Source organism: Alligator mississippiensis, chromosome 4 (genome assembly GCF_030867095.1).
Source record: "Alligator mississippiensis isolate rAllMis1 chromosome 4, rAllMis1, whole genome shotgun sequence".
NCBI classification, from domain to species: domain Eukaryota; kingdom Metazoa; phylum Chordata; order Crocodylia; family Alligatoridae; genus Alligator; species Alligator mississippiensis.
The window spans coordinates 2,383,762-2,400,299 of record NC_081827.1 but is presented as its reverse complement, the minus strand read 5'-3'; the positions used below and the strand labels follow the sequence as shown (position 1 = coordinate 2,400,299).

The 16,538-nt window shown below is 57.5% G+C and overlaps 1 protein-coding gene across 1 annotated transcript in view; it reads right to left on the bottom strand.

Moving 5' to 3' along the window:
* Window positions 1–16,115, bottom strand: part of SND1 (staphylococcal nuclease and tudor domain containing 1) — a 227,842-nt gene extending 211,727 nt beyond the window's left edge. The window contains exons 1-2 of the mRNA XM_059725618.1: window positions 15,940–16,115; window positions 2,502–2,651 (exon numbers count right to left, since the gene is read on the bottom strand). Of these exons, the coding sequence (XP_059581601.1) occupies window positions 2,502–2,651; window positions 15,940–16,014 (225 nt within the window). The 5' untranslated portion in view covers window positions 16,015–16,115. The remainder of the gene's footprint in view (window positions 1–2,501; window positions 2,652–15,939) is intronic.
* Window positions 16,116–16,538: the final 423 nt, after the last annotated feature.

Here is a 16,538-nt window from a genome sequence, read left to right as displayed (position 1 = left end):
CAGGTTGGTCTGACAGGACCCATCTCAAATGAACCCACGTTGGTTGCCCCCAAGCATAATCTCCCCTGCCGGCCCCTCGCAGACATGCACCAGGATAATTCTCTCCAAAAGCCTACCCAGGATCAAGGTAAGACTAACTGGCCTATAATTTCCTGGGTCCTCCTTCCTCTCTTTTTTGAAAATGGGAACCACATTGGCCCTGTTCTACTTCAGCCTCTGGCCACTTCAAGCTCGTGTATCTGCTTCAAGCCAAACAGGAGTCATTCACTCCAACGAGCATGGACACAGCTGGGAAAGGAGCTCTTGGACTGGACCCCTCCCTGCTGCCTCCTTCACATTCAGCCATGCAATGGGGTGCAGAGCCAGAAGCCACTGGGCCAGGACATTGTGGCTCACGACAGACCTGGGAAGCATTTCCCAGGCCTGGCACCTGCCCCAATACCAGGTGGAAACCCCCATGCCTGTGAGCTAAGCTGGGCAGGGAACAGGCCAGCTGCCTGCATCCACGATGCCTCCCTGAAGGGGGAAGATAGGGGTTCTGCTCCCTCCCGGCCACCTGCTCCAGGCTCAGGTGGAGAACAGCTGCAGCAGTACACACAAGGCATCAGCGCTTTGCTGCGGGAGCAGGGGGCAGAGGAGACCGTGACGAGCTAATAAAGTTAGCATGGCTGATGGGCAGAATTTCACTGTAGGAGAGGTCCTCATCTCACAGCTGGATGCTCAGGGGACCACCTCCCTGAGGAGAGGCTGGCAGGGGGAGCAGGCTGTATCCAGGGCCCAGTGTGGTGCTAGATTCCCCATCTCTGGCCAGCAGGCAGGAGAGGACGTGTGCGATCCTTACTGCTCTGCAAGTGCCCAGCTAGGCTACAACCATCAGGAGTCAAACACGGGGCCAGAGGAGCAGACTGGCACACATCACCCCTAAAACAACTCTGAGAAAGGCAGAGGCAGCTGACACGCATGCCCCACTCACTCCCCACCCCCAGCCATGCTCTGCCATCTCAGAAACAGCAGCCAGAGGGCTTTCACACCAGCCAGCTGCTGGCCTTTTTGGGACACCTGCGACTGGTCCACACAGCTGTGCAGGGAGAAGCCAGGCTTGGGGAAAAGGCTCTGGGCCAGGCAGCTCCTGCAGTGCCATGCACAGCTAGAAGCCATCTTTAGCTACCAGCATTGGTGCTCAGCTCTCCTGCAGACCCTGGGAAGTTCCCTCCAGGCCCAGCCTCAGGGCAGAGCGCAGCTGCTGGGTGACAGATCTCCACTGCCAATCCAAAACCCCACAGGGCTTAGCCAAGCAAGGGCAGCAGGAAAATGCACTACCAGAAGAGCATTTAGCTGCCTGTGATTAATACTCCCCCATCTAAAGCCAATTAGGCTTCTGCACTGGATGAGTCTCCCTCCTCCAACCACCCCCTCCCTGGGGATGTGAGGCTGTAAGCTGGCATGGGAGATTCATAGATTGTAAGAGGCTGTAGAGGACCTTGCAAGATCATCACGTCCCCCCCACTACAGCCAGCAGGAAAAACAGGGGTCAGGTGACCCACACGAAGTGACCATTTGGTCTCCGCTTGAAGATTTGTGGGGTACATAATTGCCCCCCTTTGGAGGGAGTTTATTCTCTAGTCTGGACACCCTAACTGAAGTTTTTCCCTAGTGTTAAGCTACTTGGAAACCAAATGTATTCAAACGCAAAGCAGCCCCAGGCTTGTTCTCAATGGGCGCAGTTTAACAGTGGGGGCTCAGAGAAGGGCAGCTGGGCATCCCCATTGTCCTGCAGGGGAGCAGTCCAGGCTGGGCCTGGTCCCTCCTCAGGTGGGTGAGCCTAGAACCAGTATAAGGAGAGCTGGCTCCACCTGATGGCTCTGGGAACCAGTATCAAACCAGCCAGCCTGTGACAAGTTCAGGCAGAGGATGGAGACCAGATGATCTACGGAAGTCTCCTTCCAGCCTGACTTCTCTAGTATTTCCTATACAGACTACTCTGGAGACCGAGACAACTGGTCACCACTCCCAGCTGGAACTGGGAGAGGGGGAGTAAGCCATCTTCCCCCTCCAAGCTGCAGGACCACACAGGCATGCTCATGCTGCATTGCCGTTAAAGGCAATGGTGGGACTAAGAGAAGTAATACTGAAGGGATGATCCATCCAGGACCCTGGGATGGACTGGCCTGGAGAGCTTCCCTAATATCAGCCAGCACGGCAGCCCTACCGAGGCAGGGCACCAGCTCTGAAGCTCTAGCCCCACTTCCTCTCCCATCCTGGCTGCCCACAGCCCAGCATCAGCTTGTGCATCGTGAGCAACTGGTCCCAGATCTTTGGAGCGCTGGGTCAGGGGTGCAACTCCCAGATGGCTGGGAGGGACTGCCAGGGTCAGAGACCATCTAGGAAGGACTCATATTGCCCCACTCCTCTCTAGTCACCAATTCTAGCAACAAGCAGCCCCAGATCACAGCCCCAGGCTCCATAAGAACACTGCCCCAAACCTACCCAGAGACACTTACCTCATCCGGGGTGTCCCTGGCTTCTGGCTGCCCAGCCGCAGCCCGGCGGGCGAGGTTGCCAGCCCGGATGTTGCTGAGGTTGATTTGCCGCTCAGGGGGAGGCCCTCCTCGTGGCTGCCCGCGGACGATGATGGCACATCCCGAGAGAACCTGCGAGACAAGGGAGAGGACTTCAGTGCTTCGGCAGTATCCCCAGGGAAGCATCACACAGGCGCCCATCCTGGCCCAAGGCAGGTACCAAAGAAGCTATGTCCACAGCCCCTCGGCTCTCCCCACAAGTACATGCGTGCGGCAATGAATCCAGGAGGGCTCAAGTCTCCCCCTTCATTGTCCCTGAATCTAGGGTTGCAGCTGCAGGTGCTGCTGGCATCCAAGTGCTGCTCTCTGCTTTATCACAGACCCTGGATGCACCCAGCTCCCAAAGCAGCCCCTCCCCAGGCTGCAGCCTTCCAGCCTACAAGTCAGTTAGGTTGCAGCGTGCCATTCAGACCTACACAGCTCACCCAGGAGACAATCAGCCCGAGACAGAAGCCCAGTACCTCCACGTACAAGATGCCATGGCCCTACTGACCTCCCAGAGTAAAGCCTGGGCAATGGCAGACAGCACTAGCCATGTGCTCAGGACAAGCGCAGGAAGGGGACAGGCACCCAGTAGGGAAGGCTGCTCAGTGTGACCTCTCATTAGTGCCAGGGTCCAGTCCCACCACCATCAGGCTCCAGGACCTTCTGGAGAAGAGTCAGTACCGTGCAGCCCCGAGCACCCTGCTCCCCGACAATGGTAGTGCAGGGAGCTGCATCAAATTCCCCAGCACCAACCCAACCTTGACCTTCAGAGTTAAGCCTTTGGCTGCACTGAGCTCCTGTGCACACGTGTATCATGTGTGCCCAGGTGCACAACAGGGCAGATACTGGAGTGCCTGGAAACTACTGCTCAAGGCCAAGTCTTTGCTCCTAGCAGGGCTTTGCTTCTGGCATCCATTTCTGCTGTTTTACCCCTGTGAATCGCCAACGTACAGCAGGGCCACACAAGATGACCAGAAGCAGAGCTCTGGCAAGCATGGCAAGCAAGCAATGAATGCTGTAGCCACAGGCACTGGACACATGTCCCTCCTCAGCCTTCCTGCGATCTCCAGCATTGAACAATAATGGACTGCTCAGAGGGCACAGGAGAGGGTGCGAGTGTCCTAGCAGCTGAGAAACATCACAGGGTTTAACTACTTTGAGAAGTGACCAGAGGAGCGGACACAGCCCGAGCTCTAGGGCAGGCAAAGTTTTTGTTTGTTTGTTGTTGGGTTTTGTTTGGTTTTTGGGTTTTTTTTTTGTTTGTTTGTTGTTGTTTTTTGGAGGGGGAGGGGGAGAAGAAGCAGCCAGGTTTGTGACGATGCACCTCCTTCACTTAAGTGTCCCAAGGAAGTGGGGGAAAAAAAGGAGTTCAAGAAGCCTGAACATTTCCAACACTGCAGCTTTCCAATTTGACAGACTCCAGCACTTGCTATAGATCACAGGTGGGGGCCTCAGCAGGGAAGCAACCCAGAACAGTGAAACTGAGTCTCAAAAACTATAAAAAAAAAAATAAAATAAAAAAAGTTAAGGAAAGGCCCTGGTCCAGCTGGACTGGAGGGAACTTCCAATTTCTTTAGGGATCTCAGACACAAAGAAGCCGCTCTCAGGGACGCAGCTCAGGTCGCCCCCCCACAACGGTACCAACTGAAAGACACTTTCCAACCATGCAGTTGAAGCCAGGGGAGACTGGTCCAGTTCTTATGGCCATAAGAAACTAGATGCCAAGGCTCAAAACCCAGAAGATTCAGACCAGAGAACTGAAGCCATGTCCCCTCCAGGACGCTGGCATTTAGGAGAGTGTGATGTTTCAGTTCTAGGGTCTGGATCTCCTGGGATTTAAGCTTCTGCATCTGCTGCCAGCATCCTTCCTTGCTGAAGCCAAATATTACCAACATCCAGTCAGTGATCCTCGAGCACCAAATCTGCTGGACTAGAAAGAGTCCCAAAATAAGCACTCTCCTCCCAGTTTAGTTGCACGGTGAGATCTCGCGGTGGCCAGGGGAAATGCTGCAAGAACACACTGAAGGCAGACCTCAAGAAAACAAAATGCCAACATCAAGAGCTGGGAGAAGCTGGCTGCCAACTAACCCCAAAGGTTAACTGCAAACTTCCCTCAAAAGCAGGCTGCTGCTTGGTTAAAGCATCTTGCCATCAAAGCAAAGAGGGAGGAAGAAAAGGGAAGAGAAAAATCTCAGCCTTACTCCCCCCTGCAGAAAGACCTGCAACTCCTGCGGATGGGTCTGGAGCTCAAGGATCGGACTCCGAAGTCACCTCAGGACCCATCACTGAGCTGCGGGAGAGATCATCCTTGAATCGAAGGATTGCTGCCGCCGACTACGTTCCCCAGGATCCTGCTTCAACTCGCCTCCCAGGCTGAGCTCTTTGCTTGTTGCACACACCGGTGGCTTTACCAAGGCAAGGGTCTGCATGGCACAGCCTGAGCTCATGCAGTCAAGCCCGAAAGGCACTGAGAGCCTCTAGCAGGGGCTCAGCTGCAGGCTCAAGTCCCCGACTACAGACTCAAAGGGCTTATGGAGGAAGCCCCCCAGGCACCAGTGAGGCTGCCCGACTGGCTGTGGGCACCAGGCTCTGGGTGGCAGGGCCCTCTCCTGCAAGGGAGAACGCTCCCAGACCAGGTTCATGCTGCACTACATGAGATGCTCCTGCCCCAGCATCTGATCCAGCCTGGGAGACCACCATGGGCCGTGGCCTGCTGAATCCCAGCACCAAGCACTGCCTGCCCAGAACACCCAGTACCCTGGACTCGCACAAGAACAAGATGCCTTTAACCTCGTCTGCAGACTGCTCCTCGTCTTCCCAAAGTGCCTGGAATACCAATGAAAGCAGCAGGCTCCCAACCCAGTCTCCAGGCACCTGGGAGAGCATGCACATGCCAGGCACCAGGCGGGTAGGAGCAGACACCCCGCCTGCCCGGCCAGCACTCCTGCTCTCCCCTTCCCAAAGCCCTGCTGCTTCCCAGCTAGGAAGCGGAGAGGCGGATGCTCTGCAGAACAGACTGCTTTTGCAAGGCTCAAGGCCAGAAGCCCAAGGCAGAGGCAGTGCAAATCAGAGCCACATCAGTGCAGGATGGGGCGGCCAACACGTGCAGGGTCAGCCAGCAGACGCACCTGGGCTGCACAGGGCCTGGCACAGAGCAACCCTATGATGGGACCACGTCCTGGGCATCACCGTCTCCAGAAGCTCAGGCCTCAAGATGGATGGGGGGGAAAAGTTTCCCACATGGAGACAGCCAAACCAGTGGGAGAAGCATTGGTCTCTGCTCTCCCCCAGCCAGCATTCCCTCAAAAGGGCCAGGGCAATGCTCCATCCAGCCCAGCGGTCTGTCTCCGATGGCAGCAGGGGTGAAGCTATGCAGGGAGAGAGCAGTGATGCCTGAACTTCTGGTCCCCCAATGGACTGGGCACTGGCCAGCCAGAGTGCCAGGGTACATCTGGCCAGTGGCCCCCAATTTAACTGCACTGAAGGGAAAATGGGGCCTGGCCGTGATTCAGCTGCAGTGGGGGCTTGGGATTTCAGCAACAGGGGAGAGTGGTGGTATTAATGGCCACTGCTCCAGCACCCTCCGACCTAGAGCGATCCACACCCTGCACAATCCCTTCCCCTGCACCGACCCTTACGGGGTTAGAGATGCCAGAGCAGACACCTCCAACCGTCCTGTGCAACAGCCACAAACAGACTGATCCTCCATGAACTTATCCAGTCCCTTGCTGCATCTGCCTGTGCTCTCACCTCCACCACTTTGTGCCAACGAAGTCCACAGCTAACAAACCAGTGCTTACAAATGCTGCAGCAGTGTCCTCCAGCACAAGAGGCTCCTAACGCAAGCCCCTGTATCCCCAAGGGTTCGCCCAGCACATGGGTAGGAAGACAGACCCGTGCCTTCCTACAAAAGGTGGGAAAAGAGCTCACAGGGTGCGACAGCCCACAGCCATCTGCTCAGGGACACTGTTCCCAGCCCGGTCTGAACCTGGCAGAAGGTCTAGCTGTGTTTGAAGCAGAGATTCTCTATTGGGGGTGCTTCTATTGAGAGCTTCTTTCAAGGGTGTTGAGATGTATTAGCTAGCACTGTGAGGTGTGCAAACTCAATGCACAAGATAAACCCAGATTTTTTCAGGTAGGAATCCAGTGCGAGAACCACTCTGGCTTGATGTTGGCTCCGAGTTTTTTTTAGAACAGAAAAACTGCTCTATTAAGTTTTCCTGTAGTTAAAAAAAGCCAGAGCCACTGATACTCCCCCGTCCCACGCAAGCGGGGGCGGCTGGCAGACAGCACTAACCCAAGGCCCGAGCGGGAATGCCACGAAGCCACTCCAAGACTCCAGGCCGGAAGCTGGGAAGCGCTGGGGCCCTCTGTTGCGAACAGCACAGGAAGGCCAGGAAACCTCTTCCCTCTCAGCTTTCATTTTCTGGGAGCACTGCCAGCTCGATTCGGCCAGAGCAACCCCAGCCCAGCAAGGAGAGGGGCTCTCTGTAGCTGCAGCATGTAGTCACCTGTATGGATCTCCACTGTATGCCCATTTATTAAAAATCACAGCAGATCAGGACAGTCGGCAAGGTTTCCCCAGCACCAAATTAGGTCTGGCCTCCTGCCAGGAGGTGTGTCGGGAGGATGATATTTTTCAAATGCAACTGGCTGGCTGCAATGTGGCTGCCAACGTACTCACAAGAGACCCCAGGGCCTGATCTCAGGTGAGGCAGTGGCTTTCTGTCCATCTGAAGCTCCCTTAGGAGTATGCATTGGATCAGACTCATTTCTTCCTCACCCACAGTTAGACAGCTTGCCTTGCACCCCAGAAGCAGCTGCAATCCAGCAGCAAGTGAAATCTGTCTCCGTTCACATGGAGCAGCAATCAGGACTCGCTGCACCTGGACTGCAGCAGCCCCCATCCTACAAACAGGAAATGAGACTTTGGTAACAAGCCCCAGGGAATCCAGTTTCAACCCAAGCCTGAAAGCAAACTGTGCACAGAGCACGTCCTCATCGTGAGAGCCTCCGTACTTCAGGACACAAGGCTGCCCAGCTGTTATTACCCGTAATATTTCCTTTATAGGCCACAGGGAAACAAGTGCAAGGCTGTTGCTGGTTTCATCCAACAACCAATAAAAGTTAAGCATCCTGGGAAGTTGCTATGGGCTCTCCTTCATGAGAAGGGATGAGGTAGAGGCCATGCACAGGAGAGAGACTTTCCAGGGGCTGCTTCGTCAGAGCTCAATTTGTCACTACAGCAAGGCAGGGGCTCAGCTCCTTCAGCCAGTCAGCTTATTCAATCCCCACTCAGTCTTCTCCTCTGCAGACTGAATGCGCACACCTGGGGAGAGGCAGGCATCGCCAACACCCCATCACTGCAGCCACAGGGCAGCAACCGGTTAACAAGGGGAGGGAAATGATCCCATCTTGCAAAGCAAAGTAAAACCTGCCACAAGCTGGCCCAGCCAGAGCCAGAAGGAAGATGCTCTGTCCAGGGTCATCCGACAGGGCAGGAGTGGAGCAGTGATGTCTCTGCTACCAGACCAGGGAACAGATGGCAGCGCTTAGAAGGGGCTGATCCTGCCTCGGGCAGGGCTAGGACTGAACACGACCCTGCAGCCCCCCAGTTCTAGGGCTTTGTGGATTCTCCATGGACTAGATGACCTGGGGGTTGGACTAGATGCGATTCCTGGAGCTCCCCTCCACCCCTACAAGCAATATCCCAGTGCTGGAGAAGAGAAGTCCCCAAGAAACTAAGAGCATTTGTGCAGGGAAAGAAATCCTTCCCAGCCCCAACTGGTGACCCTGTGAAGCCATGAACACCTTCCACCTGGCAAGAGTGACCCTACCACACACCCTGGGTCAGCTTGAAAGGGCTGGTGCGATGGGTGTGGGAGTCCTGGTTCAGCATCTCCTTAGCAGGCCCCGCTGCCTTGGACTGACCCACAGCTCAGCCCTCAGTGCAAGTGTCACGCACTGACCATTTCTAGCTCAGGCACTGCTCCAGTAGCCAAGGCTGGCCACCCACCCAGCTTGCTGCAAGACCAGGCCAGAGCCAGCACTCAGGGGAGCTCCCTGCCTCACCACTGCTAGTGAAAGTAGTCTGTCCATGAGTATTCCCATTTCCCCCCGCTTGCAAAATGCACCAAGCGGTTTCAACTTAGCGGCATTCACCTGCTCCTTCATTCTGCCTGGCCAACTCCAAACAGCTTACTGGAGGACTCCCACCCACTCCAAGTAGTTAAGGGCATGGCTAGACCCACACCACAGTAGTCCTGCAATGGACAAACCCCTACTAGACACCCCCCCCAAAGACGCATGCTCTGCACAGACTGTTACCCCAGCACGATGGAGCTCCTGGTAGGTGCATAACAGCCACGCCAGGGGCAGCCCGCTTGTTTCTCAGCAGCAGCATCCGAATCCCTGGAGAGCCCAGGAAGGTATAATGGGCAGCCTCTGAGCTATACACCACATTAAAGAGGGCAACCAGATCTCAGCCACTTCCCAGGGCACCGCAAAGCCCAGAGCAGAACATAAATCCACCAAGAAGGCCACAGAGGATGGATGCAGCTGTCCTTCCCGGGGAGGAGTCCACGCCAGCCACCAAGGACCCTCGCACCCAAAGTTGTCACAAAGGCGTGAGGGAAACCAGAGTGTGCATCTCCCACAACCCCAGACAGGCTAGGACAAGGGGAACCATGGACCTTGGCACCACTGTTAGTGGCAGCCAGACTGGAGCTGGAGAGGCTACATCACCCTGGAGGACACGGAGCAGGCAGGAGAGACGGCAGCAGACAGCACGTCTCCAGCAGGACCAGACAGGACGCGGCTGCACCCAGCGGCTGGAGCCGAGCAGGAAAGCTCTGGTGATGGAGCCCACGTACCAGAGAGAGCAGCGCAGCTGCCACGGGCACCAGCCAAGCAGATTCCCCCTCCACTCGGCTGCTCACCGGGGTAGGAGACTCCAGGCCGAAGCACCTGGGACTGTCCCAGGTAAAAACACATCAGAGCAGGCAGCTTCCCGACAGCAGGAATCCCAGGCTGGCGCTTCAGGCAGAGCATGGAATTGGTTTTCTGTCCTGCAAGGACACTCCTCCCCTAGTCCCCAGCAGCCAGAGAGACCCTAGAGAATCACAGCGACAGGACCCTAGGACAGCTGCAGAGAGGGGGAAAGCATCAGGATGGGGGGCAATGGAAGCCCAGAGCTGCTGGCAGGCGATGAGGAGCAAGGCAGCCCCACCTAAAGGAGGGGGCCAGCCTACTAGTGACTGACAGAGCAAGGCAGCAAGCTGGCCAGCACATTCCTGCTCACTCCCCTTGCATGCTTGGACAGGAGTGTAACAGCACCATTAGGTTCCAGGGTGAACATGCAAGGCGCAGGCGTCTCCATCAGGTATCACATGCACCCCTCCCTCATTGTAGTAGACACCAGTAGGGACTGGGGAACAGCCTGGCACACAAGAGCTGACCCCAGGGACAAGCCCCCAGCTCTGCATTCCACCTCTCCCGTCACTGCTGCTCCAGATTCCTGGTCTCCATCTCGCACCAGACCCCCAAGCCCCATCAGATGCCTGTTGCCATCCCAGCTGCTGCAACCATGCACTCATCTAGTGAGTGGAGCAGAGAGGACACCTCCGTGCCTCCCTCCCATGCCCAGGGGTCTCCTAAAGCCACAGCCGTTAGCTCACCTCACTCACTTTCCACCCACTCTCCCAGCTCCCCATTCAGGCACTGTGAGACCATCACTGTGGCACTACTTCACAATCAGGGCAGCTAATATCTAGAACCAACTTCCAAGAGAAGTGGTGCTGGCTCCTACCCTGGGGGTCTTTAAGAGGAGGCTGGATGAACACCTTGCTGGGGTTGTTTGACCCCAGTACTTTTTCCTGCCATGGAAGGGGGTCAGACTTGATGATCTGTTCAGGTCCCTTTCGACCCTACAAACTATGAAACTGCACCCAAACAGACCCACACCATTAGCCCTCGCACCTGACAGGCTGGGAAGCCCCAAAGTGCTTGATGCTACCCAGAGAACTGCCACAACACTAGCAGCCTGGAGAAGTGACAGAGGCATGCCAGGCCAGGGACCTGCTGCCCAATTCAGGACAGGGGACATCCTAGGGCAGAAAAGACACAGCATGGATGGCATTTGCAGTGACCAGAATTGACAGTTTCATATTGCTGCCCACATGGAACCAGCAATCTGCTCGGGCACTGGGGCAAGCGCCCGTCCCCAGCTGTCCTTGACCTTGCAAAGCACAGAGGAATCTCATGGGGCCTCTATGGGGAAGTTTTGAACAAGTAGCATTCAAGTGGCTGTCCCTTAAGAGCTGGTCAAGCAAGGCGATGTATTTTTAGGCCAAGAGCACAGGGTATAGCAAGTGCAGACAAGGGGTTGGAGCACCTTGTCACAACCCCTTCCAGCCCTAGATCAACTTCTCAGCCCTGCAGCTGCGCTAGACAATGCCTTGCATCCATCTACATCCCAATGGGCGCGGAACGAGAGCACGGCATGACAGAGCATGCTGGAGGACAACACGTAGCTGGGCTGGTCCTGCTCCAAGTGCAGGTCAGACCAGAGGACCTCCTGAAGTCCCTTCCAACCCTCATTCTCTAGGACCTCTAAGCAAGTCAGGAGTCAAGGCAGCCTGCAGCCAAGCAAAGCCAGGGTTTCCTTAAAGATCCACCACCATTAACAACACTAGGGCACCTGGGAACACCAAGGCAAGCAGTTGCCCGTTGACTGCAGAACAGGAAGAGCCAGGTTTGATGAGCTCCAACCTCCCACTGCCATGCTAAGACTTATTATCTGGCCCAGGATAGAAGAGTCACAGGAAACAAGGGTTGGAAGGGACCTCGGGAGGTCACATCTAGCCCAACCCCTGCTCAAAAGGAGGACCAGCCCCGACTACACCATCCCAGCCAAGGCTTTGTCTAGCCGGGTCTTCAAAACCTTCAAGGATAGAGACTCTACCCCACGAGTCAACCCATTCCAACACTTTACCACCCTCCTTGTGAGCAAGTTTTTCCTAATATCCAACCTTGCTGCTGCTGCAACTGGAGACCATTGCTCCTTGTTCTGCACTTGCCGTGCATCTAATGGACCTCAGTCAGGGGGCTGGACTAGAAGTGACCTCCGGAGGTCCCTTACAGCCCCGCTGTTCTAAGACTTTTTAACATGCACATACATGTGTGAATGCACATGCACACGCACTTCATCCCCCGAGAGTCCTGACGCCTGGGAGACCTGGTGAACAGAACAATACATCAGGTTTTGTAGCACCCTCAGGCCAGAAAAAGAAGTCCCCAACCCCCTTCAGACAAGAGTTAAAGCTCCCAGTCCGCTTCCCTACCCATCCCCCTCAGACTTTGCAGTACTCTACTCCGAAAAAGCAGAAGAAATCCCCTACAAAGATGCAGAGAAGAGTGAGGGGACACTAGCAGCTGCAAAAGCAGCCTGCTGGCCACCAAGCTGGAAGCAGGATGCTTGATAGAGAAGGGCTGTAACCCATCCCCCTCCTCGGCCACATCCCACCAGGGCTGGGCTATGATTTCACAAGCCAGGTGCTCTCCTAATGTACAGCTGCTCCAGCCCAAGAGGCACAGGGAGGGAGAGGCAAGCATGTGCTCAGGCAGGCTGGTGTCTCCACTCTGGGGGTACATGGAGCACTGCCCCCCTCACCACCCTCCTACACAGCAATGACTCGCTAGCAGGCTTGAGTGGTGGCAGGTCTACAGAGCTGGGATGAAAGCCCAGCAGCATGCGAGTTGTTTGCAGAGGGTGAAGGGCACGGAAAGGAGAACTCACGTGCTTGGGGGAAAGGTGAGCAGATGAGCCAGAGCTGGCCCTGCTGAGGGGAACGGGGACAAGGCCAGGTCAGCGAGATGCTGGTTGCAACATGATTGACCTAGACTGAGAAGTCAGCAGAGATTCACTGGTATCAAGAGAGCAGGGGGACTTGGGGAAGAAAGCCCGGCCTAAAATAGAGAGCATCGATGGGCACAGAGGGTGGGGGATAGCGATGGCAACAGCAGCAGCTTAGAGAGGGCAGAGCCTGGCCAGACAGGGGAGTAGAGACGACAACCCAGGTGGCTAGGTAGGCAAACGGGACCTCAGAAAAAGGGCCTCTGAAGAGGAGCATGGGGAAAGAGGGCGGAGAGCAGCAAAGCCAGCAAGGATGGAAGCTGCACAGGGAGCAGCAGGCAACTGTGGGGAAGGCTGGACAGAGCAGCCAGCGAGAAGTGCGGGCCTAGCACCACCCCAGGGACCTCCAGAACGACAGGTCGCTGGAAGACAGTACGACAGATGCACAGAAGGCAAAAGGCAGAGGGCTGGGGGTGAACAAAGTACACAGCTGCTGCAGCCCCCAGTGTCAGATGCCAGGGAGATGCCCCCGGCAGGCAACTGACCATCCCCCCCCCCCCACTGCATGACAACAAATCCAGCAAGGGGGAAGTAGGAGTTCAGATGGCCAAGAATGCAGTCCCGGGAGCAAGAGGATGGACCTGGGCATCTCCGGGGAACGCACCTTCCTCGAGTCAAAGGTATCCTTAGGAACCACCCACTGGGCCGGACGCCAGAGCCTCTCCTCTCTTTATCAAGCAGGACACTGCTGGGGAGCCAACCCAGCCTACAGTCCCGCTAGGTCCACGCCTCTGGACTGCTCTGCTGGAGACCACGGCAGATTTCTAAATTGTGGTCCAAACACTGAGCAGGAGGGAGTAAAGCTCTGAGCTTTGGAGCCCAACCAGAGTCACGGTAGGGCAACTACCAGCGACCTTGGAACTGTTTCCCATGGCGATCTGCGTTGCAGGGCCGGGATTCAGGGTGAATCTGAGAAAGGCCCCAAATAGCTCTAGCTGCAGGAGAAAGCACTCACGGTGCTGGATGCAACAGGCCTCACAACAGCATCTAGCTCTCCTGCTCTCTTACATACAGAAGGGTGCGGATGATTTCACGGTGGTCTGCTGAAGCCAGGAGAGAAGGAGATGCTGAGCTGGCTTGAGTTTCCTCTAGCAGTGCCTGTTCACAAGCCCTGTGCAGACAGCAACTCCCCGAAGCAAAGATTCATCCCGATGAAGAAAAGCCTTGGGTGCCTGGAGAAGGTAGTGAAGCCCCTCATATGTATCTGGGACCCCCATGCCCACAGTCACCAAATGCTTCTATCCATCCTCTCACCTCCCTGCCACGCTGGATAGGGAAGGAGCTGCAGAGAGCACCTGGGGTGCGTGTACAAATGCCGAACCCAGGACAGGCTGGCACCGACCCCTAGCCAGTCTTGCTTCCATCCATCCTAGCATCTGCCTGCCAGCCAGCATCCACACTGGCTTCATACTGCTCAAAAAGACACCAGGCTGCAGTTGCCATTGATCTTGGCTGAGCAGGGTGATGCCTTCCATTCTCAGCGCAGTTTAACTACTTTAAGTCAAAGGCCCAGCTGCCCCTGGCACTGGCACCGAGCTGAGCTGCCGGCTGCAAGCGAGCAGATGTCAGCCACACCGGCTCAGCCAGGCAGACCCTCCTCACCACAGCAGTGTGCAATGTCCAGATTGATCCCACTCTCCTTATTTACGTGCTGGGCTTCTCAGACATGTGGCAAACACCAGCCACAGTCCTGAAGTAAGAGGAAGGCTCAGGACAAACTGAATTGGAGTTGGCTCCTTCCTAATAGCCTGCAGCGTTTGCCCCTCTGCCTCTGGAGGGGACAAAGCTGTGGGACCCAGGACCTATACCCATGCGTGAGGCATCTAGGAGCAGCCCGTGTACTCAGCATGCATTGCTCCAGCTGATTTGGAGGTGCAGGGGGAAGCTGGCACCCCGTTTTTCCTGAAAGATCAAAGCAGTCCCGAAGGACCACCTCATAGGCCCCACTTCAGACAGGCAGGTGGGTGCATCTGGGCCCTGTCCCCCAGCCACACTGGACTAGGTGTGCAGATGCTCCAACCCAACCCCTTTATGGGACCAGCACAGGCCTCGCCCAACTTGCCCTTTACCCACAATGTGCAATGGCTACAACTCGTCTGTCACCCAACTCTCCCACCGCTGCCTGTGCCTCAGGCTGCCCAAGGCTACACGAGTGACCGCAGTGCAGGAAGGACGGTTTCTGCCTGCTGCGTCTCAGCTCCTCGTCCTTCAACTTCCAGCAAGCGGCCACCTGCAAGCCGGCAACACTCGGAGGCCCTGCAGGAGCATCTAGAGAGCGAGGCTGAAACTGAGAAGGGAAACCTGCTGCCTCGAGAGCAAAACCCTGAGAGCAAGAAACCAGAGCACAGAAAGGCTTCTCTTAGGGGGTGGAAAACAAGCGATCGCAGGGGAGAGAAAACGAAGTATCCAGAGGAGGGGGTGAGGGGGAAGACAGGAGGACCTGCTGTGGTTTGGGGTAAGAGAGACACATTAGGTGATCTGGAAGGGATAGTAGAGGGCACATAGATACACCCCCCCAAGTCCCCGATCTGAAACCCAGGGGGGGGAGAAAGAGTGAACAAAGATGAAGAACTGCCCCTAACACATGCACGCACCTGGCGCTTGCCCTAATCCACAGCTGGTTTAAAAACAGCCACCTTGCTTTCGACTTGCACAGCACCCCCCTCCCCCGTCCCCCCCAGCAGCTTATCACCTTGCTCGCCCGCCCTGCCCGGCACCGACAGCTCCCGGAGCACAAACACGCAGCGGCCGCAAAGCGCTGGAGACGCACCTGAGGCAGCACCGGGGTTTCTGCCACAGGTGGTTCAACATCGCATCTGCAGCAGCTGGCAGCGCCTGGCAGAGGGGGGGGGATCCCGCCCAGCCCAGAGGCCAGGTCTGCCGCCACCAGCGGTCACCGTCTGGCAGGAGATCCAGGAAGTCGGACAAGCCCCTGGGATTGCCAGGGAGCAGCCCGGCCACGGGCAGCCAGGCGCAAGGCTGCCAGGAGCCTGGACACCTCCTCTCCCGGGAGCCCAGGCCGGGGTGAACAGGCCCCGGCTCAATCCCTACCAGCACCAGGGAGCAAAGTACCGACCCCCCCCCCCCCACACCCCTGCACCCAGCCCAACAGCAAAACCCCCGCAGCCAGGGTGCAGCGCCGAGCACGGGGCAGAGGGCAGCCCCGTCCCGCCCCCGCGCTGGCGCTGCACCCGGCCACGTGCGCCCGGGGCAGGACGGGCCCAGCCCCACGTGGCAGCGGGGAGGGCACGAGGACAGTCCTGCCCCCCCGGCCAGGGAACACGGCTGGGGAGGGGGGGCATGGGGCTCGGCGCTGCACACACCTGAAGGAGGGATTTGCACACGGGTGCACGGCGCTGCACACACGCGGGAGGGGGAGGCATTGCACACACCCGGGACGGGGGAAGGCGGGGGGGGGGGGGGGTGCACGGAGGTGCCCGGCGCTGCACACCCGTGTCTCACCATCTTGACGATGCCGCGCTGCAGGGCGGGCGCGGGCGCGGCGCCGCTCTGGCCGGGGCCGGGCGCGGAGGCCATGCCGGAAGCGGGGCCGGAAGCGGAGCCGGGACCGGAAGCGGGGCGCGTTCGGAGCGGATCCGGTGCGGACGCAGCCGACTCAAGCCGCCGCGCGCCGAGGGGGAAGGGGGCGGTGCTGCTCCTCTTTATACCCCGCCCGCCCCCTGCGCGCACGCGCGCTGAGCCCCATGGCCGGGTGGGACTCCTCGCGCCCAGCCAATCGGCGAGCCGCGGGTTTGGCCCCGCCCCTGCGTGGCGGGCCAATGGGCGCCGAGGGGGCGGGACTTCCGGGCCGTGCGGGGCAGGGACACGTCGGCACAAGGCGCCGCGCGAGACCCTGGCGCCGCTTGCGCGCCGGTTCGAGTCCCCGCGCCGGCGCTGGGGGGGCGAGCCAGTGCAATGCCCCCCTTCTCCTTCTCGGGTCCCGCTGCCTCCCAGGCAGGACATCACCCCCCCATCCTGCAACCCATGCAGCCCCCTGGGTGCAATGCAATCTGGTGCAATACCCCCTTCTCCTTCCCCCATCCTGCAACTAATGCAATCTG